Source organism: Mercenaria mercenaria, chromosome 13 (assembly GCF_021730395.1).
Source record: "Mercenaria mercenaria strain notata chromosome 13, MADL_Memer_1, whole genome shotgun sequence".
Taxonomy (NCBI): domain Eukaryota; kingdom Metazoa; phylum Mollusca; class Bivalvia; order Venerida; family Veneridae; genus Mercenaria; species Mercenaria mercenaria.
Window position 1 is genome coordinate 29,641,992 of NC_069373.1, and position 27,891 is coordinate 29,669,882.

At 35.0% G+C, this 27,891-nt stretch overlaps 1 protein-coding gene across 1 annotated transcript in view; it reads left to right on the forward strand.

Annotated features, from left to right (window-relative positions):
* The first annotated feature begins 9,872 nt into the window (after positions 1–9,872).
* The window catches only part of LOC123528837 (eukaryotic translation initiation factor 4E type 3-like), a 34,798-nt gene continuing 16,779 nt past the window's right edge, over positions 9,873–27,891 (forward strand). Inside the window, exons 1-3 of the mRNA XM_045308863.2 lie at positions 9,873–10,021; positions 11,809–11,881; positions 24,160–24,254. Of these exons, the coding sequence (XP_045164798.1) occupies positions 9,873–10,021; positions 11,809–11,881; positions 24,160–24,254 (317 nt within the window). The remainder of the gene's footprint in view (positions 10,022–11,808; positions 11,882–24,159; positions 24,255–27,891) is intronic.

Genomic DNA, 27,891 nt, shown 5'->3' on the forward strand with positions numbered 1-27,891 from the left:
CCCTAATTTTTTTTAGCATGTTACCGGAAACAAAGAAGTTTTTTTAGGCCTTAGAGAATCACAAATATAATTATGTTGGTATAAATTTCACAAAGGCATCTAGGTATTCATCCCAGGCTAGTTACCAAGCTTAGATATAATGTCCATAAACATTCCAACCAAGCTCAAATTACAAAAGGACACTGTTTGCTTTCTGTTTCCCACTTGAATTTACAATATGTCTCATTTCAGGAACCAATAAAAATGAACAAGAGCTCGTAGAACCTTGATACATTCAGTAACTGCACAGGGAACAGAAATTATTTACTCACTGTGCATTGGACATTTGATGTACTGATCTCAAATCAATAATTATAGGTCATTTACCAGTCATTTATATAAGTGACGTACCTCTGTATCAAATGTGATCTTAGACAAAAGCATTCTCTAGTTATATGGCAAAAAAGTTCTACTGTTCTGGGTCAATGTGACCTTGACCTTTGATCTACTGATCTTCATAATCAATAGGTGTCATCTACTGGTCATGATCAACCTCCCTATTAACTTTCATGATCCTAGGCCCAAGCGTTCTTGAGTTATCACCCGGAAACCTATTGATCTACCGACCGACCAACTGACCAACCAACATCTGCAAAACAATATACCCCCTTCATCAACCTACCTGTTAAGTTTCATGATCCTAGGCCCAAGTGTTCTCAAGTTATCATCCGGAAATCGTTTAACTGTTCAGGGTCACTGTGACCTTGACCTTTGACCTACTGATCTCAAGATCATCATCAAAATATTAAAATCAGTAGGGGTCATCTGCTGGTCATGACCAACCTTCTTTTCAACTTTCATGATCCTAGACCCAAGCATTCTTGAGTTATCATCCAGAAACTGATTGTCTTTGGGCCAACTGACCAACTCATCATCAAAATCAGTAGGGGTCATCTGCTGGTCATGATCAACCTCTCTATTAAGTTTTGTGATCCTAGGCCCAAGCGTTCTTAAGTTATCTTCCCGAAACCATTTAACTGTTCTGGGTCACTGTGACCTTGACATCTGACAAACTGATCTTAAGATCAATAGGGGTTATCTGCTGGTCATGACCAATCTACCTACCAACTTTCATGATCCTAGGCCCAAGCATTCTTGAGTTATCATCCAGAAACCGACTAGTATAAGGACCGACCGACCGACATCAGCAAAATAATATACCCCTCCTCCTTCTTCTCTTCATGTCTTTAAATTGCCTTTTAAAAGTGGAGAAAAAAGTTCTTGGGACGGAAAGAGGGGACAGCTTCATTCCAATATAGTCATGGCCCTCAATTTTTTGGTGGGAATACAATAAATACTAATAGGTAAATAGCAATTGTGTTAGTATTAACAACTGAATTCCAGATAGTATGACTTCATATAGTTTTTATAATCTAAAATATTCATGATCAAAGTAGAATGTTAATCCATCTACAAAATATTTAACACAAACACTTCATATATTCAACAACCACACGGATATAATATGTTTTAGGTACAGATGAAATTACAGAACTGTATTTAAAACTAAAAACTAGGTAACAGAGGTTAAAAAGTTGCCTTTACAGCATATAATAAATTAAGTAATGAGCATTGTAACTGACATGTTTTCAGTTTAAAACTGAACATAATAATATTTCACTAACTCAGTAATTGATACTTAAGATTTCTTAACAAATTAACTATAAGAAGTTTGCAAATAACTTAAATTAATAATGAGCAACACAATCACTAGCAGTTCAAATAATCAGTATGCTATTAAGCATTTTTTTTAAATGTTGTCCCATTGTTATAAATGTCTGGTGGTTTAAATAATAACTGCAGCCATGGTCTTTCTTCTTTCTTCAAACAATTTTAAGTGTGAACAATTTGCAATGTGTTGATGCAATGGCACAAAGTGAAGTTTTCTGAATGCTGGCAATTTTCAGTGTCATATCACATACATCGAGTCAGTTTATCAAGCAGTGTTTAATACCAGGACATGGAAAATGTCCTTTTAATCCATACGTCACATAACATCCTTTTTCTAGTACACAAAAAAAGTCTCAAATTTCAGCAGTTTCCTCACACATCCTTACGTTCATTCTGATTATCAGTTGTTCATATGGCTATGGAATGTTGACAAAAAGACATAAAATTCCCCGTGGAAATATCCATTCACGATACACCCCTCAAAATATTGCATACATGTTCAGCTATCCTTGTCTTTTTCTTGCGTAATATCCTAAACAGGCACATATGCCGAGAATTCCAATGATAAGTCCCAAAACTAAAGCTATAGCATCACCGGCGTCAAAAGCTGCCACGCCAGGTATTAAGCTACAGAAAATAACAAATATTAGCTGAAAGAACGACATGTTGTCGGCCATCTTGACAAGTCATATGTATCACGTGGTATGTCATATGATCCGATAAAATGGCATGCTTGATGATAATATTGATTAGCTGCTCCTGAGCGCTATGACTAGATACCGGAAAGGGCCCTTTCCGCAAAAAGGACTTAACATGATCGGAAAGGGCCTGCCATATGTTTATTACTGGAATTTAGTTAATTATTTCTTCATATTTCATTATGACATAATAAAAGAAAATAAATTACAAAAAAAGTTATCAATTTGTTATTTTTAAATGAATTATAGACAAAATACGAGTCATGACATAAACCGCGCTGATCGGAAAGGGCTTAACATGTTCCGAAAAGGGCCTGTCACATGTTTATTCTTGGAAATTATTTAATTATTTCTTCATATTTCATTATGACATAATAAAAGAAAATAAATTACGAAAAAAAGTTATCAATTTGTTATTTTTAAAAGAATTATAGACAAAATACGAGTTATGACATAAACCGCGCTGATCGGAAATGGCTTAACATGATCGGAAAGGGCCTGTCACATGTTTATTATTGGAAATTATTTAATTATTACTTCATATTTCATTTAACAAATGAAAAAGAAAATAATTTTAAATAAAACAATTATTAATACTCGAATTTTAAATGAATTATAGATAAAATACGGGTCATGACATAAACCGCGCTGATCGGAAAGGGCTTAACATGATCGGAAAGGACCTGCTGTTTGTTTATTATTGGAACTTATTTATTTATTTATTCATATTTCATTTATGAAATAGAAAAGAAAATAAATTATGAATTATGAAATAGCTATTTATGATTTTTAAATGAATTATAGACAAAATATGGGTTATGACATAAACTACGCTGATCGAGAAGGGCCTAACATGATCGGAAAGGGTCTGTCAAATGTTTATTATTTGAAATTATTTAATTGTTTCTTCAGATTTCGTATTTCGTTTAACAAAAGAAAATAAATTAAGAAAAAAGATCATTATCGATTTTTAAATGAACTATACACAAAACACATGTCAGTGCATAAACCGCGCTGATCGGAAAGGACCGGCCTTTGAATATATGCGGCGTAACAAACACGTGCCTCTGATTAGTCCTGATAGAGTTTGATTGGATTATCACACCTATTGATTATATCAATTAATCAGTATATTTGTAAGCACACACAAGTGCCATGTGACAAATAATGTCTTTATATTATAACAATATTTTTATACACTTTGCCTTTTGGACAGATAATAGCCTTTATTGACTTTCATTGCTTCTTCAAACAATGCCGCTAAATGTTTTGGGTAAAAAGTCACCTGATTCTTAGCATGCATGTTTCTTAAGCAAAATGTGTGTACCGTTTGCACGGAACAGTGTAAGACGAACTGTATATTCTGTGAGGTAAGTGCAGTTAATATGATAAGCTTTTATCTAATTTTAATACTTGTCGTTATTCCTGCAAATTGAAGAATTGAAGAAAAAAAAACAAGTACATTTGGTAGTATTTTTATTTTTGCACAAGAAATGCTTATAAAGCCGTAAATATATCAGCCGGCGAACAGTAGTTGACAATGTTGTTTCCTCCGATGTTTAAGAAGACATACCTGAAATATAAAACATATGTATTTAAAAATCATTATCGTATACGTTTATAAAAATAATACGTATTCGTAGATATAAAAAAAATAATTGGTATATCCAATCTGTAATGTTATTTCTAAACGTCGTATTGATGCTTTTATTTTATATTGTATCACTATTTTGTTAATAATGTATGTATTCACTACACGTCATTTCACATACCAACATTTGAATAGGTACTGAAGCTTATTATTATAATGTGTTTTTGGCAACTCACGGTAGTAACACATAAGGCGTAACAGTGTTGCATATTATGCACGTGCATGGCATGTGCACCAACATGCACATGTTTGTTTACTATGATAGTACGTGGTTTACAGATTGTAACTATTTCCATTACTTAGATTAGCAAAAGTTTATAATGTCTTGTTCTTTCACCGAAAGAAAATATTATAAATATTTAGCAAAAATAGAAATTTACTTCTTACCTTGGTTTGTCCTTTAATAATCTATCATACATTGGCCTGAATTTTTTACGTGTTGACATTCCAGATACACCATAGAAGGCACATTTATATTTGAAATGCATATTGCCACTGGTATGCTTTTCTAGGCGTGTAACGTAACTGTCACCAAATATAGCATTATTATTCGAATGTTGCGTTTCTGTAATCAGTCTATGGTTTATATATTATATTATTGAATAAAGCATCATTTACTCAATGGCAAATTATTTTGTCAACGAAAAGCCGTAAAAACATCTAACCCTCTTTAAATATTTTGATTGACACGTAGCAATCAGTGTTTACACAACTTGTTGATTGATAGGTGACATATGAATAACCTGTCCGTTCGTTAATTATCGCGTATTTTGCCTATAATTCATCTAAAAATCAAAAATTCATATATTTTTTTTCGTATGTTCTTCTCTTTTTGATTTGATAAATGAAATATGAATAAATAAATAAACAATTTCCGATAATAAACATATAGCAGGCCCTTTCCGATCATGTTAACCCCTTTCCGATCAGCGCGGTTTATGTCATGACCCGTATTTTGTCCATAATTCATTTAAAAATCGAATATTGATAATTTTTTTATCTTAAATAATTTCTTTTTCATTTGTTTAATGAAATGTGAAAAAATAATAAAATTAGTTCCAATAATAAACATATAGCAGGCCCTTTCCGATCATGTTAAGCCCTTTCCGATCAGCCCGGTTTATGCCATGACTCGTATTTTCATTTAAAAATAACAAATTGATAACTTTTTTTCGTAATTTATTTTCTTTTATTATGTCATAATGAAATATGAAGAAATAGTTAAATCAATTCCAATAATAAACATATGGCAGGCCCTTTCCGATCATGTTAGGCCCTTTCCGATCAAATATCACGGAAAGGGCCCTTTCCGGTATCTAGTCATGCCCGCTCCTGAGCTCTCGCCGCGTGCACGTCGCGGAGCAGGCATGCGGCTCTACCGGAAGTGATCATAAATATATTGAGGACAGCCGGTAGAGTCACAACTAAGGGCGAGGGCTGTGGCCCTAAAAAGGATCGTTTACCTCCTCAGCTTGTATTGTCATCTTCCACGCTGAACGCTGAGATTGGTACTCAGCAAGGACTACGAGAGCCAGCATGACAAGACGCCCGCTGACGCTCTATGATGGACAGTGAAGGCGCGAATACTCTCGCTCATATGGGACTCCCGGCAGCGAGTATAAATAAACTCAACTACACACACAATAATATTGATTAGATCGAAGGTCCCATCTCATAAGCATGAACCGCCCTAAAAGCAGGGTTCATATATCAGCCATTTTAAAAGTGAAAATCAGCTCGATCACTTTGCTCGAGCAAAGAAGTATAAAATACACAGAATGGCAACTGGCTGTTATCTCGCGTGATCTCGTGTCAGAGCGTGAATCGGCGTTATCTCAGTAAAAACAAACATCGGCGAGCATGGAGTTACAATTTGTACCTTTAAAACTACATTTAAAATACATGTTGGCTTCTAAAACAACATTAGTTTAATGTGAAATAGTCTTAAGACACAAAGTACACGTTTCTTGCCATCAAAAGAAGCGTGGTCATACGGTGATAATTAATTTACCGTTGAATAATTCCTTTCGCATACAAAATGGCGCGTGGAGAAAGCGTCACTTCCAGTAAACGAGATCTCATTCAGTTGTCACGGGATGTTAGCGAGATTTGCTCTATATGCCTTTCAAGTTGCCGATCTATTTATTTTTATAGCTCTTTGGCTCGAGATATATTACAACAGTGTCAGACATGTATGTCGGTCAAATGCTATATACAGTATGGCTAATGTTTATAATGTTATTATGTTTAGGGCCTTACAGACAATATTTATAAATAGATATTGAACTGAATTGAATTGAAGTATTTAATTTGCTTAAACACCAGGAAAATACAAACTCTCATTAAAGGGCAATGAATGACTGACAATAAGTTTAGTCTATATGAAAGCCATCCTCAAACCTTTCAAAACGCTGAAAGAATTTTCAAAATCGGACCATTATTGACAAAGATATGGCAGTTTGAAATTCCAGAAAATGGCTGAATATGGAGGCAGCCATTTTAGTGTGTTTATGACGCCATTTACACACTGCTGAATTTTTTATTTAGCAAATAACCTTCTATATAGATCAATTTCATATGTTTCTTGAATGTAATACGTGAAACATGGCGACTTCTGCATTTTTAATTTATATTAATTTGGAGAAGGACATTTTGTCAATCATGTGTAGTACTCAAATTTTTATGAATTTCACGTATATTTGCCAAAAATCTTGGATCAACACAAGCACGTGTTCTTGATGATATGTTACTGTTTAATAGAATGCATGCGATCCCAGATCTGTTCTAGAAGAACATATTGAGATTAAAAAGTAGGGGGAAAAATCAATGATTTCGCCTCAAGACCGAATATGTTTTGGTTGGACTTACAACCAAACAAAACGAAACATTTTTAGATCAGCGTTCAAATAGTTCTACTGTCGAAGATGGAAAATATGCACAGTAAATCAAAGTTCTTCTACAGATGACTGTAAAAATATTAGTATTTTTTAAATTGTAATGTGTCCCGTGTAGAATCGGTAATTGGTGAAACTGTGTGCGATTTAAAGGATGGTGAATCTCATGTAAGCAATATTTTATGACATATGTTTCACTTTTTTGTATAGTATGCTAAGAAATCATTTTCGGAACAAAAAGTTCAATTGCATAGAATTAGAGTTCGACCAGAAATATATCATTTATAGTCTTTAATATTTTGTGATTATCCCCATTTAATATAAAAGTATTTAAAAAGCTGACCTGAGGTATTTCTTTTGAATTCAATGCAATTTCCAGTTTTATATTCCATTTGAGAAATATCAATATATTTCAACAATTCTAACTAAAAGGCAATTGTTAAAACAGTATGTAACTTCAAAATTAGTTTATTTACAATCTCTCTCCAATGCGCAAACAAGACAGACAATATGGTGGTAATAAAGATTTTACAAACATGCATTTTTAATGAATTTATGTTAAACATATAGATGTTGATCCTAATGATGGAACGGAATTGATATCTTTCGTTATGCAAAGTATATCAAATTTTTACTTATGCTAAAAAAGCACTTTAGGCCTTCCTCCACTAGCAAGAGCTGGAATGTCGCCATATGATCTACAATTGTGTCGGATATGTAGCATTAAATACCCCTTCACCCACCTCCAAAAATCACAAAAAAAGCAAACACCTCAAATGAAAATATAACAACATGGTATCATGCAGGTTCTGCATTTTACGTGATTTGTAACAATTTCATTTTTGTCGTGTTAAGTGTCTGCTTCTCTTTTATGCCAGTATGAGATTAAGTTCGGCCAAAGTATAAAAAAAACATTATAGCTTCGCAAAGTGTCATCCTTGTATAATAGATCTTTTAGATTAAATCCTACTTTTCTAAACTTAAAAAAATGGCCAATAAAAAGGAACACTCTAATCTTAGATATTGTAAAAATACAGTGATAACCCTGTTTAGGGTGAGCTGTACTTCATACTAACTGGAACAACTGATACGTATTAGACCTTCCTGATACTATAATTACTATGTAAATGCTATGAAAATGATAGAAAATATCTATAAAGTATGTGCAGCTGTTAAAGAATTGATTATCAATTGAGCAAAGGTTTATATGAACAATGAATATTGATAAAGAGAATATTGACATTTTCTCCAAATTTATATTTAACTGTTACAACAACAGTCAGGGTAGACTTTTTGAAAGTTAAATAAGATATACAGTTCAAGATAGCCAATTGCCAATTCAGTCATTATCATCATGAAGCTCAGTTTTAATTGTGATGTGGATAAAGTTAGATAGTCAACAACCAATTTCGTCTGTATAATCTTAATTGTACATCAATCTGTTATATGACAGTATGTGTATTTCTTGTCAAATTCTATTTAGATCAGTGTACATTAGTCCAAATAATAGGACGTTTCGGGACAGCGTGATAACTTTTAGAGGGATGACAAATTATATTTATAATTATATCAGATCATATAATAAGTCATCCCGATAAGTCAAATGAGTAAGACTAAATGTTCATAGCCTTCCTCTGATAATCGTATTTTTAAAGATCTATTTCTACATATAATGTTTCAAGATTATGCCTCATTTTATGATGTTTTAAATATTTTAAAATAAGTATTTCATTATTGGACGGATTGTCCAGTGGAACCACAATAATACATATACGAATTTCATTGATAACGATTTTTTGATAACCGCCATATATTTCACACTCCGCCGAAAGAAAATAGTTCTCTAATGAACACCACGCTTCACTGCGCGCATTAATTGAATGCAGGGGATCAGTGTAGTATAAACTCGAGCAGACGATGTGCCCGCTGATACAAGATACAAGATACAAATTTTATTTAAAGTCGGTGTTAAATATACAGACAACATTAGCTATGTATAGCTATTGACTGATCAATAAACTAAGCCACTTTATATACGAGACAGTGTTCTTATCGCTGGATAACGGATTTTTCATTGAAGATTTTACATCAATGGAATTCACAAATAAATTAGATGTACTGAAAACTTCAGAATTTAGGGGAAGTAAAAGCTCAGATATTTGTTATTTTTAATCACCACAAAGAAGTGAAATAGAATAATAGTACTTTGATTGATGCTTTTGATAATCAAAAGAAGTAAAAGACTTTTCCAATTATTTATGATACTTGGAAATTTATTGAGAAAGGAATCTATTATATTGCCGAATATAGTATTACTTAGCTCTTAGTAAATCTGTAAAAGTTATTACTATTATAGAGAAAAATAAAAATATTTCATGCTCAAATGATTTGGCTATTACAGTCTGTTGTTTTAATTTGCAGCACGGTAATCAGTTATATGTATGCCTTAAAAGTCTGATCGTCCCTGCTATAATTTGTGACCTTAAAATGTATTTCAGTTCTGTTCCCATGTTATTATAATTTGATGTATATTTGCCCAATAGTTATTACAAAATGTATTATTGTTTTGTAATTGTGTGTATGTGTCTACATGCACCCCGTGCAGTCTGTTCATGATAGTCTGCATTGTTCATATTTAGTCATTAAATTCACAATGAATATAGAAATTTGGCATGGAAATGGTTACACTGTTGTAAAAGACAACCGAGAAAGATACTTACTAGTTTAACACTCCAAACAGAAAGAGGATTGCTGATCTCGGACCGGACAGAATCAATACATTGGACATTTTAAGACAATCCGTCCTACAGTATTTAAAATGCTTTGATTATCATGTTCCTTTTCGTATTATATCCTTTCATAAAATCAAGTGTAGAATTTTGTTTTGATCACGTGATCAGATACACTTTGGGGTACAAAATGGCGGTATCCAGTGTCAAAAATCTAGATGCTCCCGAAAAAGTTGCCACTCCAAGTCCACAGCTTGCCCGATCTGCAATTAATGAAATCCACACTTCAGAAGAGACTGGCGTCCCTCTAAATACACCATGGACTTTCTACTTGGACAAGTACTTTACACTTTGTAACAAAAAAAAACCTTTTCAGCTTTCAGTTTCACAGTACAGTGCTTTAGGGTATAGCGGATTTTAGGGTATAGAGGATAGATTGATAAATTTTATATTTAGACTTGAATTATTGTATAAATTTTCATATCATTCTTTTACTGGCATCCAAACAGACATTCTGACATACATTTTAAATATTTGCTTGTTGTGTTATTTTTCGTATGTCATCAAATGTAAAATAAAGCTATCCCCTATAGACTAAATCAGTGTATGTGAAAAAAACGCCGGTGAATGAGAAGTATTTAATAGTAATTTAAAAAGCTGAATGTTTTTGAAGAGAGAATACATTATTATTCTGATCTATAGTAAAGAAATCTTGGAAAGTTTGTTAAGATGTGGATTTTAAGCTAATAATGGAAAAAATGACCAAAACTATCCTGTACACCCTAAATCAGCTCATATGTAAACAATGGCTTGGAGAGAAAAACGACATGAATTTCTATGAAAAGCTGAATGTTTTAAGAAGAATAGATGTTTTCTGCCTGATATACTGAAAGAAAAACCTACTATTTTCATTTCTTTGAATTGGAATGCAGAAAAAATTAGTTAGCTATCCGCTATACCCTAAAGCACTGTATTGTCTACCATTGATACAATTTATCATATTGTGCATGGATGGGAGAGGGTGCCCAAATGGCTTGGCCACTCCCATATAGTCATTTAGTATTGCGTCACTATCAGTTTATGATTAAAATCAGTGTAACTGGTTATTTGAATAAGCAGAGGTAAGTTACTGGATACCTATTTTGTCGCACAACTACAATTTGTAGGTATGTTGGATTATATGCAACGTTAAATAGAGCTTACTATAACAGGCTGAAAATACTTTCAGGCCTGACCGGGAATCGAACCCGGGACCTCTCATACCTAACGCTAAGGCGGACAGTCGACCACGTTGCTAAAAAGCTAGCTCAATAGCAAGGAAGTATTTATAAGTCATTAAGTGCACCCTATACTCTACCCTACTACATTATCTAGAGTTGTGATTCAGGATAGATCTTCAGTTGTAAGAATTTTATTATCAAAAATTGTACCCAAACTCCAAAATAAAAAAATCTCCACCAATTTGTCAATTATTTAATATGATAGTATGAAGAGGGGAGCAACATTTTTGGTCTAATGGTTAAGATGTTGGCTGCTCATCCCTGAGGTCATCAATTCAACTACATAATTAGCTCATAGAAATACTGTAGGGGCCTCCGTGGCTGAGTGGTTAAGGTCGATGACTTCAAATCTCTTGCCTCTCATCGGAGTGGGTTTGAGCCTCACTCGGGGCGTTGAATTCTTCATGTGAGGAAGCCATCCAGCTAGCTTACGGAAGGTCGGTGGTTCTACCTAGGTGCCTGCTTGTGATGAAATAATGCACAGAGGAACCCTAATGGGTATTCCTCCGCCACCAAAGCCGCTTGAAAACTGGAAAGTCGCCATATGACCTATAATTGTGTTGGTGCGACGTTAAACCCAAAAAGAAAAATAAATAAACAGAAATTCTGTTTAAGAATTGGGCTAAACCTATAACAAACAAAATAATATTTTCCTGTATAATACAAGATATATTTGAACTAATAAGTAGAAGCATATAGGACTTGTGTTAAGGCACATCCAGTATTCTTTTAGAATGGGTACTAGTCCAAATTTATTATCCTGTTGTGCAGAATAATGTTAAATAACTAAATAATACCAGATCTGTAATTTTCACTTAGTCATTGCACTATGGTTTATATTGACAGATCTACCCCAGGTACATCAGCAGCAGAGTATGAGGCGTGTCTCAGAAAACTATACACCGTCAGTACAGTTCAGGTATATACAATAGTTTCCTTTCTTCTTGTAAAGTTACAAAACTTTATCATGTTTATGGTAGTACACCTGTAAGGCAGTCAGTAATTTCTCTGCAATTACGTATTCTTGTGCAGTAATGTAGCTCCTGGCTTTCAGTTCATACTGGAGATTGCAAAAATCATATACATGTATGCTGGAGAATTTATAATCAAAGTGAAATTTCCGATTGTTACTGTGGGTCCATGACCTATATAGATGACCGGCTCATGTGCATGCTTGACTACAAATAGGCTGTAAAAATTCAAATGTCAGTATGTGAAAAGATGTTACAGATGCTTGTGTTTCCCAAAATACAGTTTCGTTTTTAAATTTCTGAGTAAAATCTGTAAGAAGGTGCTCTTTAGTAGCTGGTTCCTGCAAGAAAAGACTGGATGCTGCATTTCACCTGTTAGCCCAAATACCTTATTTAACGAATAAATCGCATGAAAAATGAGACCCTGTATGAATTCAGGATATATTAATTTAAGTCAATAGATAAAAACTGGACCTAACATACTGGTATACATACTGGAATCACCATTGGTATTTTTAACAAACAGAATACAATCACCATAATAATTAACCTTTACCCAGCTAAAATTCGAAAATGGAATGGTCCAACATTCAATTTGGGCAGTACCATTTATTATTCGAAGGGGTGTTCAGTGAAAATTTACTGACCGAATAGCAAACAGTGCAGACCATGATCAGCCTTGCTTTTGGTCTGCACTGGTCGCAAAGGCAGAATCACTTGCCACCAGCAGACTAAAGGTTAAGATTATAAAAGTCTGGTCAAGATGCAGACCAGTTCAGAGGACCTAGAGATAAATACCAGGTTAAGCTGCTGCTAGAGCTTTAACCTTTACCCTGCTAAATTTCTAAAATGGACTGGTCTACCATTCAATTTGGGCAGCACCATTTATTATTTGAAAGGGCGTTCACTGAAAATTTACTGACTGAATACCGAACAGTGCAGACCATGATCAGCCTGCACAGATGACTGATCGCAAAGGCAGAATCACATGTCAGCAGCAAGCTAAAGGTTAAGTTGAGCTAAAACAAAATGTTCAGACATAAATTGGTTTTGTTAGCTAATATGAAAGCTAAAATTTGTTGTCTCTCTTTTGTCGCTGTTGGCATCGGTGTGGACATTAGCATCACAAAGTTTTGCATGTTAGCAGGTTTCTCAGAAAATTCTTGCAAACTTTACACATGTCTTTGAGATCACAAGACAAGCTACATGACTCTTGCTTTTATTTTATCAACTATGCCCATTTTTAGCTCGACTATTCAAAGAATAGTCTAGCTATTCTACTCACCCTGGCGTCGGCGTCGGCGTCACACCTTGGTTAAGTTTTTGCATGCAAGTACATACAGCTATCATTTAAAGGCATATAGCTTTGAAACTTATTTTTTCTTTTTCTAGGTCAATTACCAACCTCACTGGGTCAAGTTCCATAACTCTAACATGTATTTTGAGCAAATTATGCCCCCTTTTGGACTTAAAAAATTCTGGTTAAAGTTTTACATGCAAATTACTATCTCCAAAACTAATGCAGATATTGAATTGAAACTTCACATGTGTCTTCGGGGTTATAAAACTAGTTGATAGCAGCAAGTCCCATAACTCTGACCTTCATTTTGGCCAAATTATGCCCCCTTTTGGACTTAGACAATTCTGGTTAAAGTTTTGCGTGCAAGTACATACAGCTATTACCAAAAGGCATATAGATTTGAAACTTATTTTTTCTTTTTCTAGATCAATTACCTACATCACTAGGTCAAGTCCAATAACTCTGACATGTATTTTGGCCAAATTATGCCCCCTGTTGGACTTCGAAAATTCTGGTTAAAGTTTTGCGTGCAAGTACATACAGCTATTACTAAAAGGTATATAGATTTAAAACTTATTTTTTCTTTTTCTAGATCAATTACCTTCCTCACTGGGTCAAGTCCCATAACTCTGACATGTATTTTGGGGAAATTATGTCCCCTTTTGGACTTAGAAAATTCTGGTTAAAGTTTTACATGCAAGTTACTATCTCCAAAACTAATGCAGATATTGAATTGAAACTTAACATGTGTCTTCGGGGTTGTAAAACTAGTTGACAGAATCAAGTCCCATAACTCTGACATGTATTTTGGGCAAATTATGCCCCCTTTTGGACTTAGAAAATTCTGGTTAAAGTTTTACATGCAAGTTGCTATCTCCAAAATTAATGCAGATATGGAATTGAAACTTCACATGTGTCTTCGGGGTTATAAAACTAGTTGACAGAATCAAGTCCCATAACTCTGACATGTATTTTGGGCAAATTATGCCCCCTTTTGGACTTAGAAAATTCTGGTTAAAGTTTTACATGCAAGTTGCTATCTCCAAAACTAATGCAGATATGGAATTTAAACTTCACATGTTTCTTCGGGGTTATAAAACTAGTTGATAGCATCAAGTCCCATAACTCTGATATGCATTTTGGTCAAATTATGTCCCCTTTCGAACTTAAAACTCTTTTGATATTTAACATTTTGGGTAATAATTTCCTGCTTCTGTGACAATATTTCGAATAGTCGAGCTTGGCTGTCTTACGGACAGCTCTTGTTAACATAAGGTTTTACGAAAGTATATAAGCAGGTTCCTCGGAAACTACTTGACTTAATGCTTTCAAACTCAGCACAAGTCTTTGGCATCAGGAGGTGATCTCACAGAATAGGTTTTATAAATCAGGCTTACATTTTGTCAAAATTATACCCCTTTTTAAAAGAAATTTTATGGAAGTTTTCTATGTAAGCAGATTTCTGAGGAATTATTGTACCAAATGCTTTCAAAACTCTTTGATCCTTCTGGACCAGGTTTCATATCTCTGACTTTCCGTCCCTAGATTTGCCACTATAATGCCATCCTTTTCAATGGTGGAGTATTTAGACAATTTTCCACCAAAATGCCACCTAAAATGGTGAAAAAATGAACAGGACAGTGGCAAACCTATTTTCCACTAAATTTCACCTTTTTCCACTTGCGTACACCTTTAGGTGGCAATAAGTGGAGTATTTAGACAGTTTTACACCATTATGCCACCATTATGGTGGAAAATTTGTTTGCCACTTTATTCCACTAATAGCCACCTTCATGGTGGCAGTAAGTGGAGTATTTAGACAAATTACCACTAAAATGCCACCATTATGGTGTAAATCTATTTCACCAAACGCCACTTATTTCCACCTATTGCCACCTAACAGATGGCATTAAGTGGACAAAATTTCACCAAAACGCCACTATGGTTGCAGTCCTATTTTCCACTAAATGCCACCAAATAGCTGGCAATAGGTGGAAAATACGTGGCAACTAGTGGAAATCGGCTGCACCTACTGAATCTGAAAAAAAATCAGTAGTAAGCAAAAATCAAATTATATTAATATATTTTTTATTTTTATGCAAAAATCAAAGACCCTTCACAAGAAATCACAAAAGATCTGAACACGAGGATCAGGGTGTTGTCAGTGCAATCTTATTTTTTATGCCCCCCCTTCGAAGAAGGAGGGGTATATTGTTTTGCAGATGTAGGTCGGTCGGTTGGTAGGTCTGTCGGTCGGTCGGTCGGAATGTAGACCAATCCGTTTCTGGATGTTAACTCAAGAACGCTTGGGCCTAGGATCATGAAAGTTGATAGGGAGGTTGGTCATCACCAGCAGATGACCCCTATTGATTTTGAGGTCTGTATGTCAAAGGTCAAGGTCACAGTGACCCTGAATAGTAAAACGGTTTCCAGGTGATAACTCAAGAACACTTGCGCCTAGGATCATGAAAGTTGATAGGGAGGTTTGTAATGACCAGCAGATGACCCCTATTGATTTTGAGGTCAGTATGTTAAAGGTCAAGGTCACAGTGACCCTGAACAGTAAAACAGTTTCCGGATGATAACTCAAGAAGGCTTAGGCCTAGGGTCACGAAAGTTGATAGGGAGGCTGGTCATGACCAGCAGATGACCCCTATTGATTTTGAGGTCAGTATGTCAAAGGTCAAGGTCACAGTGACCAGGAACAGTAAAATGGTTTCCAGGCAATAACTCTAGAACGCTTGGGCCTATTGTCAGGAAAATTGATAGTTAGGTTGGCCATGACCAGCAGATGACCCATATTGATTTTGAGGTCATTAGGTCAAAGGTCAAGGTCACATTGGCCAGGAACAGTTAAAACGGTTTCTGATCTTCTTGTCCAATACCATAGGGCCTAGGGCTTTGATATTTGGTATATAGCAAAATCTAATGGTCCTCTACCAAGATTGTTCAGATTATTTCCCTGGGGTCAAATATGGCCCCACCCCGGGGGTCACATGGTTTATATAGACTTATATAGGAAAAAACTTTGAAAAACCTCTTGTCCAAAACCACAGGGCCTAGGGCTTTGATATCATCTAGTGGTCCTCTACTAAGATTGTTAAAATTATTTCCCTAGGGTCAAATATGGCTTCGCCCTGGGGGTCACATGGTTTACATAGACTTATATAGGGAAAAACTTTGAAAATCTTGTCCAAACCACAAAGACTATGGCTTCGGTATTTTGTAATGTAGCATCATTTAGTGGTTCTCTACCAAGTTTGTTCAAATTATCCCTCTAGGGTCAAATATAGCCCCGCCCCAGGGGTCATATGGTTCATATAGACTTATATAGGGAAAAACTTAGAACCTTCATGTCCATTAAACTTAAATCATTCAAATTAAAAATTGGACCACATGTATAGTTTTGAGTTGCAAGATGAACCTTGACATGAGTTGACCTTGATCTTGACCTAGTGACCTACTTTCACATTTCTGTAGCTACAGCCTTCAAATTTGGACCACATGCATAGGTTTGTGTACCGAAAAAAACTTTGACCTTGTTATTAACCTAGTGACCTGCTTTCACAAAGATGAAATAGGTCAGCCACTGTTGGGGAGGGGATGTGAAGGGGGTCTCCCTAAGGATTATTATACAGATATGAAATGGGGTCTCTTGTGCATTTTTAGCTCATCTGATTTTTTGAAAAAAAATGATGAGTTATTGTCATCACTTGAGCGGTTGTCGGCGTCGGCGTCGGCGTCGGCGTCTGCGTCGGCGTTGCCTGGTTAAGTTTTATGTTTAGGTCAGCTTTTCTCCTAAACTATCAAAGCTATTGCTTTGAAACTTGGAATACTTGTTCACCATCATAAGCTGACCCTGTATAGCAAGAAACATAACTCCATCTTGCTTTTTGCAAGATTTATGGCCCCTTTTGTACTTAGAAAATATCAGATTTCTTGGTTAAGTTTTATGTTTAGGTCAGCTTTTCTCCTAAACTATCAAAGCTTTTGCTTTTAAACTTGGAATACTTGTTCACCATCATAAGCAGACCCTGTACATCAAGAAACATAACTCCATCTTGCTTTTTGCAAGAATTATTGCCCCTTTTGGACTTAGAAAATCAGTTTTCTTGGTTAAGTTTTATGTTTAGGTCAGCTTTTATCCTAAACTATCAAAGCTATTCCTTTAAAACTTGCAACACTTGTTCACCATCATAAGCTGACCCTGTACAGCAAGAAACATAACTCCATCCTGCTTTTTGCAAGATTTATGGCCCCTTTTGGACTTAGAAAATATCAGATTTCTTGGTTAAGTTTTATGTTTAGGTCAACTTTTTCTCTTAAACTATCAAAGCTAATGCTTTAAAACTTGCAACTCTTGTTCACCATCATAAGCTGACCCTGTACAGCAAGCAACATAACTCCATCCTGCTTTTTGCAATAATTATTGCCGCTTTTGGACTTAGAAAAATCATTTTCTTGGTTGAATATTATGTTTAAGTCAACTTTTCTCATAAACTATCAAAGCTATTGCTTTAAAACTTGCAACAGTTTTTCACCATCATAAGTGGACACTGTACATCAAGAAACATAACTCTATCCTGCTTTTTGCAAGAGTTATGGCCCTTTTTAGACTTAGAAAATCATGGGTAGGACAATATTTCTATTATACAAAAAAAAATCAGATGAGCGTCAGCACCCGCAAGGCGCTGCTCTTGTTGGTCTTAGGTTTGAGGTACTTGAGGGCATATTCCTGTCAGTTTAGGAGGTCAGGGGGTTCTCCCCTGCAAAGTTTTGAATTACAGGTGGCCTCTGGTGCATTTTCTGGTGTAAATTTTGAGGTTCTTGAGGGAGTAGGGTGGGAGAAGGGGTCAGGTATGAAATGGTTGCCTCTGGTGCGTGTTTGGGACTAAATTTTAAGGTACTGGAGGGTTATTCTTGTCATTTTAGGGGGCCAGGGGTTCACGCCCTGGAGGTTTTTTTTTATAATACAGGTAATTGGAATGGCCGCCTCTGGTGCCTTTTTTATCTAAATTATGAGATACTGGAGAGGGTAACCACCTCATTATTGGGCATCAGGGAGCTCGAGATCTCTTTCCTAGAAATTCTGATGCAGGTATGAAATGGTGGCCTCTGGTGCATTTTTTTTGTTTAAATATTAAGGGAGGGGATACTCCCTGGAGAGGCTCTCCCCTGGAAAATTTAAAATGGTGGCATCTGGTGCATTTTTGGGGGTCTAATTTTTAGCTCGACTATTCATAGAATAGTGAGCTATTGCACTCGCCCATGCGTCGGCGTCCGCGTCCGCGTCCGCGTCCCGATTTTGGTTAAGGTTTTGTATGTAAGCTGGTATCTCAGTAACCACTTGTGGGAATGGATTGAAACTTCACACACTTATTCACTGTGACAAACTGACTTACATTGCACAGGTTCCATAACTCTATTTTGCTTTTTTACAAAATTATGCCCCTTTTTCGACTTAGAAATTTTTGGTTAAGGTTTTGTATGTAAGCTGGTAACTCAGTAACCACTTGTGGGAATGGATTGAAACTTCACACACTTATTCACTGTGATGAACTGATCTACATTGCACAGGTTCCATAACTCTATTTTGCTTTTTTACAAAATTATGCCCCTTTTTCGACTTAGAAATTTTTGGTTAAGGTTTTGTATGTAAGCTGGTATCTCAGTACTTACTAATGGGAATGGATTGAAACTTCACATACTTGTTCACTATCATGATCTGACATGCACTAAGCAAGTCCCATAACTCTACTCTCTTTTTTTTCAAAATTATGCCCCTTTTTCGACTTAGCAGTTTTTGGTTAAATTTTTGTATGTAATCTGATATCTCAGTATCTACTAATTGGAATGGATTGAAACTTCACACACTTGTTCACTGTCATGATCTAACATGCACTGTGAAGGTCCCATAACTCTACTTGGCATTTTTACAAAATTATGCCCCTTTGACTTAGCAGTTTTTAGCTCATCTGATTTTTTGAAAAAAAATGATGAGTTATTGTCATCACTTGAGCGGTTGTCGGCGTCGGCGTCGGCGTCGGTGTCGGCGTCGGCGTCTGCGTCGGCGTTGCCTGGTTAAGTTTTATGTTTAGGTCAGCTTTTCTCCTAAACTATCAAAGCTATTGCTTTGAAACTTGGAATACTTGTTCACCATCATAAGCTGACCCTGTATAGCAAGAAACATAACTCCATCCTGCTTTTTGCAAGATTTATGGCCCCTTTTGTACTTAGAAAATATCAGATTTCTTGGTTAAGTTTTATGTTTAGGTCAACTTTTCTCCTAAACTATCAAAGCTATTGCTTTGAAACTTGGAATACTTGTTCACCATCATAAGCAGACCCTGTACATCAAGAAACATAACTCCATCCTGCTTTTTGCAAGATTTATTGCCCCTTTTGGACTTAGAAACTCAGTTTTCTTGGTTAAGTTTTATTTAGGTCAGCTTTTATCCTAAACTGTCAAAGCTATTGCTTTAAAACTTGCAACACTTGTTCACCATCATAAGTTGACCCTGTACAGCAAGAAACATAACTCCATCCTGCTTTTTGCAAGATTTATGGCCCCTTTTGGACTTAGAAAATATCAGATTTCTTGGTTAAGTTTTATGTTTAGGTCAACTTTTTCTCTTAAACTATCAAAGCTATTGCTTTGAAACTTGCAACACTTGTTGACCATCATAAGCTGACCCTGTACAGCAAGCAACATAACTCCATCCGGCTTTTTGCAATAATTATTGCCCCTTTTGGTCTTAGAAAATCATTTTCTTGGTTGAGTATTATGTTTAAGTCAACTTTTCTCATAAACTATCAAAGCTATTGCTTTAAAACTTGCAACAGTTTTTCACCATCATAAGTGGACACTGAACATCAAGAAACATAACTCTATCCTGCTTTTTGCAAGAATGATGGCCCTTTTTAGACTTAGAAAATCATGGGTAGGACAATATTTCTATTACACAAAAAAAATCAGATGAGCGTCAGCACCCGCAAGGCGGTGCTCTTGTTTGTTAAGTTTTTATATGTAAGCTGGTATCTCAGTATCCACAAATTGGAAAGGATTGAAACTTCACACACTTGTTCACTGTCATGATATGACATGCAGTACAGAGGTTCAATACCTCTACTTTGCATTTTACAAAATTATGCCCCTTTTTCAACTTTTGTATTTGTTATGCCCCAAAATTTGTGCAAATTCCTTATAATTATTTTTATTCATAAAAGTAAGAATTTGTAAAAAAAAAAAAAAAAAAATATTTTTGTCTCATATGAGTCTTTATTTGTTAAGATACTTAACATATTTTGTAAATATTTGTTTTCTTAGTAGTTTTGCATTCTTGTGTAAGACAATTTTTTCCCCCCCAAACTTTACCATGTTTACTTATTAAGATCACATACTTAGGAGAAAGTTAATAGGTGCTAAAACATATTTGCCACTTTAAAAGAAAAACCTTTTTTTCATATTATGTCACAAATTACTTGATTATACGAACATGTCTGAGAACTTTGCTGTTGGCTTCTACAGTGTTTGTTACACAATCACTTTTGATGTGAACCTAAGCTAAGCACTTAGCTCTAGGTGATAACTTATCAAATTTTAATTACTTTTAGTCAGTTTTGAAAGAAAAACTGTGATTGTTTCATTTCCTGGAGTATGTTCTCTGTTTACTCAATTTTGTCACCTGGAAATCAAGTTGCTAATAAAAACCAAGAGCCAGTTGTAGAAGTCACAGATGACTTCTACCTAATAAAGTGATTACGTCAATTTTTAAAAACTGTGTTCTTGGATATTTTCCAGGTATGTGACATTTTCTTATTTTATATTGAATTTTCTCATGATTTTTCTGTAACGGTAACAAGTATAGAATTATTGTCTGTTATTTTATTATTTCAGTCATTTAATCATTGTTTCAGCATATAAAAATTAAACCTTTCATAAAGGTGTCCAAAATATTTCTGTATTATCATCAAACTTTGTACATTGATTTAAAACAATTATTGCTGAATGAATATGATATTTGATGTATCCTTATTTCTGTTAAAGTAAATCAACAATTGGTATTAATTTCTAAGTAGCTGAAATCTTTATGGCTGATTGTTGTTAAATTTGGCACTATATTGCATTTTCATGCTCTGACAAAGTTTCATTGATATAAGCAGAAAATATCATATTGCAAAAAAATTCATTGTATATATATTGTGTAAATATGTTCTATTCATAAAAAAATATATATATAAAAAAAAAAAAAAAAGAAAAAGACTTGAAAAGAAATGTCACCCACTAATAATAATATGTACCATGCATAGAATGTATTTTAAAACTTTGGCGCTGACTCTCATAGAAGCGAGTTGTCGAAATAATCATATCTCTACTTAATTCTTTGAGCATTTCCCCAAATGATTGTGTATGTTAATTTCTGTTAAATTCCCTAAACAAATTTAATTGTATGAATTCTTTCATATTGATTTTATGTAATGTATGTTTTACACAGATGACTTCTACCTAATAAAGTGATTACGTCAATTTTTAAAAACTGTGTTCTTGGATATTTTCCAGCTACATCTCTCCTCTCAGAGACGGCTAATTATTGGTTGTCTTAGCGAGGTGTTTTACCAACGCCCACGTTCACGCCCACGAACCGCATATCATATTCATTCAGTTGACAAGGCTGTTGAATAGTCGAGCGTTGCTGTCCTCCGACAGCTCTTGTTGAGAAAATATTATTTCTTTGCCGAAATAAATGTGTGTAAGTTTGATGAGTATGGGTAACTTTTCAGCCAGCTGGACATACATAGATCTATGTACTTTATAAGACAGTTAACATAACGTTCGGTCTAGTACTAAATACAATACAAACTGTGTTCGGAAAAAGACGCTCTGTGAAAATTCATTAGTGTATTTCCGAACACACAAATTACATCATTTAAAGTGGTCCATTGATCTCCAACAGCCGTGAAAACATAGTAAAATGTATACAAATGTGTTTATCTACTTATAAAAGCCACAAACAGAAATGCTTTAGACACAAAACCTTAACTCGTGATGTTCACAACCTTATCGTTTTAAGTAATTGTTATTAACAGTGTCTGGTATACTTACTGGGTCGAAGTTTAAGCGTCACTGTAACGTGTGTGTAAAATCAATATGTAGAAACCGAGTGAGGTTTCCAATTTTAATTGTTTTGGCCGGTTTATGACAAAAGTTATGAGGTCATGTAAGAATGTTCGGCTCAGACACGCCAGTCGGAAATGCCCGACCCCGCTCTAGGTCGGAAATTTTTTTTTTTTTTTGGAAATTTTTTTTATTAAGGGAGAATTTTCGGAAATTATTTTTTTGTCAAAAAATGATTACAAATAAGGGGGTTATGCCTTTAGAGCATCAGTAAGTTGATTTCTGACATCACTGGCCATGTTTAAAGCATAAAAAGTGCAGTTTTGCATCTTTTTGTTAAAAAGTTGAAAAAAATATTCTCCAAGGCCATAAAAACATTTAGGGTCGGGCCAAAAATTTAGGGTAGGTCGGGATACCGGAAACAAACAAATTTTTTTTTACGCCTAATAGATCTTAGGCCCAAGCCTTTGTGAGTTATCATCTGGAAACCAATCAAAAACGCTTGGGCCTAAGATCATGAAACTATATGGAGGTTGGTGATGACCATCAATGACCCCTATTGACTTGGAGGCCAGTAAGTCAAATGTCAAGATCACAGTGACCTGGAACAGTTAAACAGTTTCCAGATGATAACTCTAGTACTCTTGGGCCTAGGATCATGAAAGTAAATGGGAAGGTTGATTGTAACTAGTAGATAACCCCTATAGATTTTGAGTTCAGTAGGTCAAAGATCAAGGTCACAGTGAGGTGGAACAGTTAAGCTGTTTCTGGATGTTAATTTGAGAACTCTTACTTAGACCTAGGATCATGAAACTAAAAAGGGAGGTTGATCATGACCAGCAGATAACCCCTATTGATTTTGAGGTCAGTTGGCCAAAGGTCTTGGTCATACTGACCCAGAACACTAGAACTTTTTTTGCCCAATAACTAGAGAATACTTTGGTCTAAGATCACATTTGATACAGAAGTCTTTTATGACTGGTAAATGACCCATAATTATTGATTTGAGGTCAGTACATCCAACATCCAATACACAGTGACCAGATGATATTTGTTTCTTGTACAGTTACTGAATGCATCAAGAAGGGGGCATTTTGTGTTCTACGAGCTGTTGTCAATGTGGAGTTTTAGCAAAGTCGGGGTCCGTGTCAATTAGGCCTGAAGTTTGAAGTTTAGTGTCCATTACACCTTGATTCCAACCTGATTCCATGTGAAGATTTTTGTACAGGGTAATCCAGTGTCTTACAGTGTTCTACTCTACAGTGTCGCTTTTAAATCAAACATCACAAAAATTTCTAAGTTTTTTCCACCTATTCGCCACCAAGAAAATTTTCTAAGTCCCTATTTTCCACTAAACACCACTCAATTTCCACCATGAAAAAAAAACTATGTTCTACTTTCCACCAATTTCCACCTTTTTGCCACCATAAAGAAAAACTATGTTCAAATTTACACCTAATGCCACCTAAATGCCACCAAAATAAAGTAGCATTTGGTGGCAAATTTACCTTACTTATGTGGAAAATAGAGTTGAATTACACCAAACGCCAGCTAAATTACCTATTTACACCAGTTGCCACCCTTTTTCCATGGAAATAAGTGGCAAAGAGTGGCATTAGGTAACAAATCTAGAGACGGGTTACAATTTACAAAATTATGCTCTGTGTCTGCTTAGACAAATTTTGGTAAGCTAGTATCATTTAGAATGATCTCAGATAGTTGAGCATGCTGTCATTAGACAGTTCTTGTTACATGCCAGGTACTCTAATAAGTAACTTCTAAGTTACAAAACTTTGATTTTGTATTTGCAGGGATTTTGGAGTGTGTATAACAACATACCAGATGTGAGCAAATTGAATTCCAGATACAGTTACCACCTGATGAGATTTGAGAGAAGACCTATTTGGTACACTTGTGGAAGTTTCTGTCTTTATAATCCTATATGTTTACTTCCTTATTTTTGCTGGGATATTGAGGCTACAAGACTATTGATAGAATATATGACTGTTAATTTAATCATTGATTTATTCATTTTATATCAGGATGTAAGTGACCCAATAAATCTGTAAGCCATATTTAATTTATTCCTTTTCCTAAAATGATGTACAAGACCTTGTAGAGCACTACTGTGTGACCCAACGTTTCAGTTTCAAGGTTCTTTTTAATTTTTCTTTGTTATAAGACGTTACTTTTATATTATACATCACTCTTAGACTAAAGGTTTTTGAGAGTGATAAAAACTTTATAAATTTTCAACTACATCCTGATAAGTTTTAGATAAGTCATCAAGAACAGATTTTGATAGAGTATTTCAGCCAGCTTGGATGTATACCAAAAAGTTAGAGCCGATGTGGAGCACCAATACACATGAATCCTTTTTAGCTCGACTATTCAAAGAATAGTCTAGCTATTCTACTCACCCTGGCGTCGGCGTCGGCATCGATGTCACACCTTGGTTAATTTTTTGCATGCAAGTACATACAGCCATCAGTTAAAGGCATATAGCTTTGAAACTTATTTTTAGCTCGACTATTCGAAGAATAGTCTAGCTATTCTACTCACCCTGGCGTCAGCGTCGGCGTCACACCTTGGTTAAGTTTTTGCATGCAAGTACATACAGCTATCATTTAAAGGCATATAGCTTTGAAACTTATTTATTCTTTTTCTAGGTCAATTACCAACCTCAATGGGTCAAATTCCATAACTCTGACATGTATTTTAAGCAAATTATGCCCCCTTTTGGACTGAAAATTCTGGTTAAAGTTTTACATGCAAGTTACTATCTCCAAAACTAATGCAGATATTGAATTTAAACTTCACATGTGTCTTTGGGGTTATAAAACTACATTGTAGTTGATAGCAGCAAGTCCCATAACTCTGACCTTCATTTTGGCCAAATTATGCAAGTACATACAGCTATCATTTAAAGGCATATAGATTTGAAACTTATTTTGAGCAAATTATGCCCCCTTTTGGACTTGGAAAATTCTGGTTAAAGTTTTACATGCAAGTTACTATCTCCAAAACTAATGCATATATGGAATTGAAACTTAACATGTTTCTTCGGGGTTATAAAACCAGTTGATAGCATCAAGTCCCATAACTCTGATATGCATTTTGGTCAAATTATGTCCCGTTTCGGAACTTAAAACTCTTTTGATATTTAACATTTTGGGTAGTAAATTTCCTGCTTCTGTGACAATATTTCGAATAGTCGAGCTTGGCTGTCTTACGGACAGCTCTTGTTTCTTTTTCTAGGTCAATTACCAACCTCTCTGGGTCAGGTCCCATAACTCTGACATGTATTTTGAGCAAATTATGCCCCCTTTTGGACTTCGAAAATTTTGGTTAAAGTTTTACATGCAAGTTACTATCTCCAAAACTAATGCAGATATTGATTTTAAACTTCACATGTGTCTTCGGGGTTATAAAACTAGTTGATGGCAGCAAGTCCCATAACTCTGACTTTCATTTTGGCCAAATTATGCCCCCTTTTGGACTTAAAATATTCTGGTTAAAGTTTTGCATGCAAGTAAATACAGCTATTTCTAAAAGGCATATAGATTTGAAACTTATTTTTTCTTTTTCTAGATCAATTACTAACCTCACTGGGTCAAGTCCCATAACTCTGACATGTTTTTGAGCAAATTATGCCCCCTTTAAGACTTAGAAAATTTTGGTTAAAGTTTTACATGCAAGTTATTATCTCCAAAACTGATGCAGATATTGATTTGAAACTTCACATGTGTCTTTGGGGTTATAAAACTACATTGTAGTTGATAGCAGCAAGTCCCATAACTCTGACCTTCATTTTGGCCAAATTATGCCCCCTTTTGGACTTAGAAAATTCTGGTTAAAGTTTTGCATGCAAGTACATACAGCTATTTCTAAAAGGCATATAGATTTGAAACTTATTTTTTCTTTTTCTAGATCAATTACTAACCTCACTGGGTCAAGTCCCATAACTCTGACATGTTTTTGAGCAAATTATGCCCCCTTTAAGACTTAGAAAATTTTGGTTAAAGTTTTACATGCAAGTTATTATCTCCAAAACTGATGCAGATATTGATTTGAAACTTCACATGTGTCTTTGGGGTTATAAAACTACATTGTAGTTGATAGCAGCAAGTCCCATAACTCTGACCTTCATTTTGGCCAAATTATGCCCCCTTTTGGACTTAGCAAATTCTGGTTAAAGTTTTGCGTGCAAGTACATACAGCTATTACTAAAAGGCATATAGATTTGAAACTTATTTTTTCTTTTTCTAGATCAATTACCTATTCACTGGGTCAAGTCCTATAACTCTGACATGTATTTTGAGCAAATTATGCCCTCTTTTGGACTTAGAAAATCCTGGTTAAAGTGTTACATGCAAGTTACTATCTCCAAAACTAATGCAGATATTAAATTGAAACTTCACATGTGTCTTCAGGGTTATAAAACTAGTAGATAGAATCAAGTCCCATAACTCTGACATGTATTTTAGCCAAATTATGCCCCCTTTTGGACTTAGACAATTCTGGTTAAAGTTTTGCGTGCAAGTACTTACAGCTATTACTAAAAGGCATATAGATTTGAAACTTATTTATTGTTTTTCTAGGTCAGTTACCAACCTCACTGGGTCAAGTTCCATAACTCTTAACATGTATTTTGAGCAAATTATGCCCTCTTTTGGACTTGGAAAATTCTGGTTAAAGTTTTACATGCAAGTTACTATCTCCAAAACTAATGCAGATATGGAATTGAAACTTAACATGTTTCTTTGGGGTTATAAAACCAGTTGATAGCATCAAGTCCCATAACTCTGATATGCATTTTGGTCAAATTATGTCCCGTTTCGGAACTTAAAACTCTTTTGATAGTTAACATTTTGGGTAGTAAATTTCCTGCTTCTGTGACAATATTTCGAATAGTCGAGCTTGGCTGTCTTACGGACAGCTCTTGTTTCTTTTTCTAGGTCAATTACCAACCTCTCTGGGTCAGGTCCCATAACTCTGACATGTATTTTGAGCAAATTATGCCCCCTTTTGGACTTCGAAAATTCTGGTGAAAGTTTTGCGTGCAAGTACATACAGCTATTTCTAAAAGGCATATAGATTTGAATCTTATTTTTTCTTTTTCTAGATCAATTACTTACCTCACTGGGTCAAGTCCCATAACTCTGACATGTTTTTGAGCAAATTATGCCCCCTTTAAGACTTAGAAAATTTTGGTTAAAGTTTTACATGCAAGTTATTATCTCCAAAACTGATGCAGATATTGATTTGAAACTTCACATGTGTCTTTGGGGTTATAAAACTACATTGTAGTTGATAGCAGCAAGTCCCATAACTCTGACCTTCATTTTGGCCAAATTATGTCCCCTTTTGGACTTAGCAAATTCTCGTTAAAGTTTTGCATGCAAGTACATACAGCTATTTCTAAAAGGCATATAGATTTGAAACTTATTTTTTCTTTTTCTTGATCAATTACTAACCTCACTGGGTCAAGTCCCATAACTCTGACATGTTTTTGAGCAAATTATGCCCCCTTTAAGACTTAG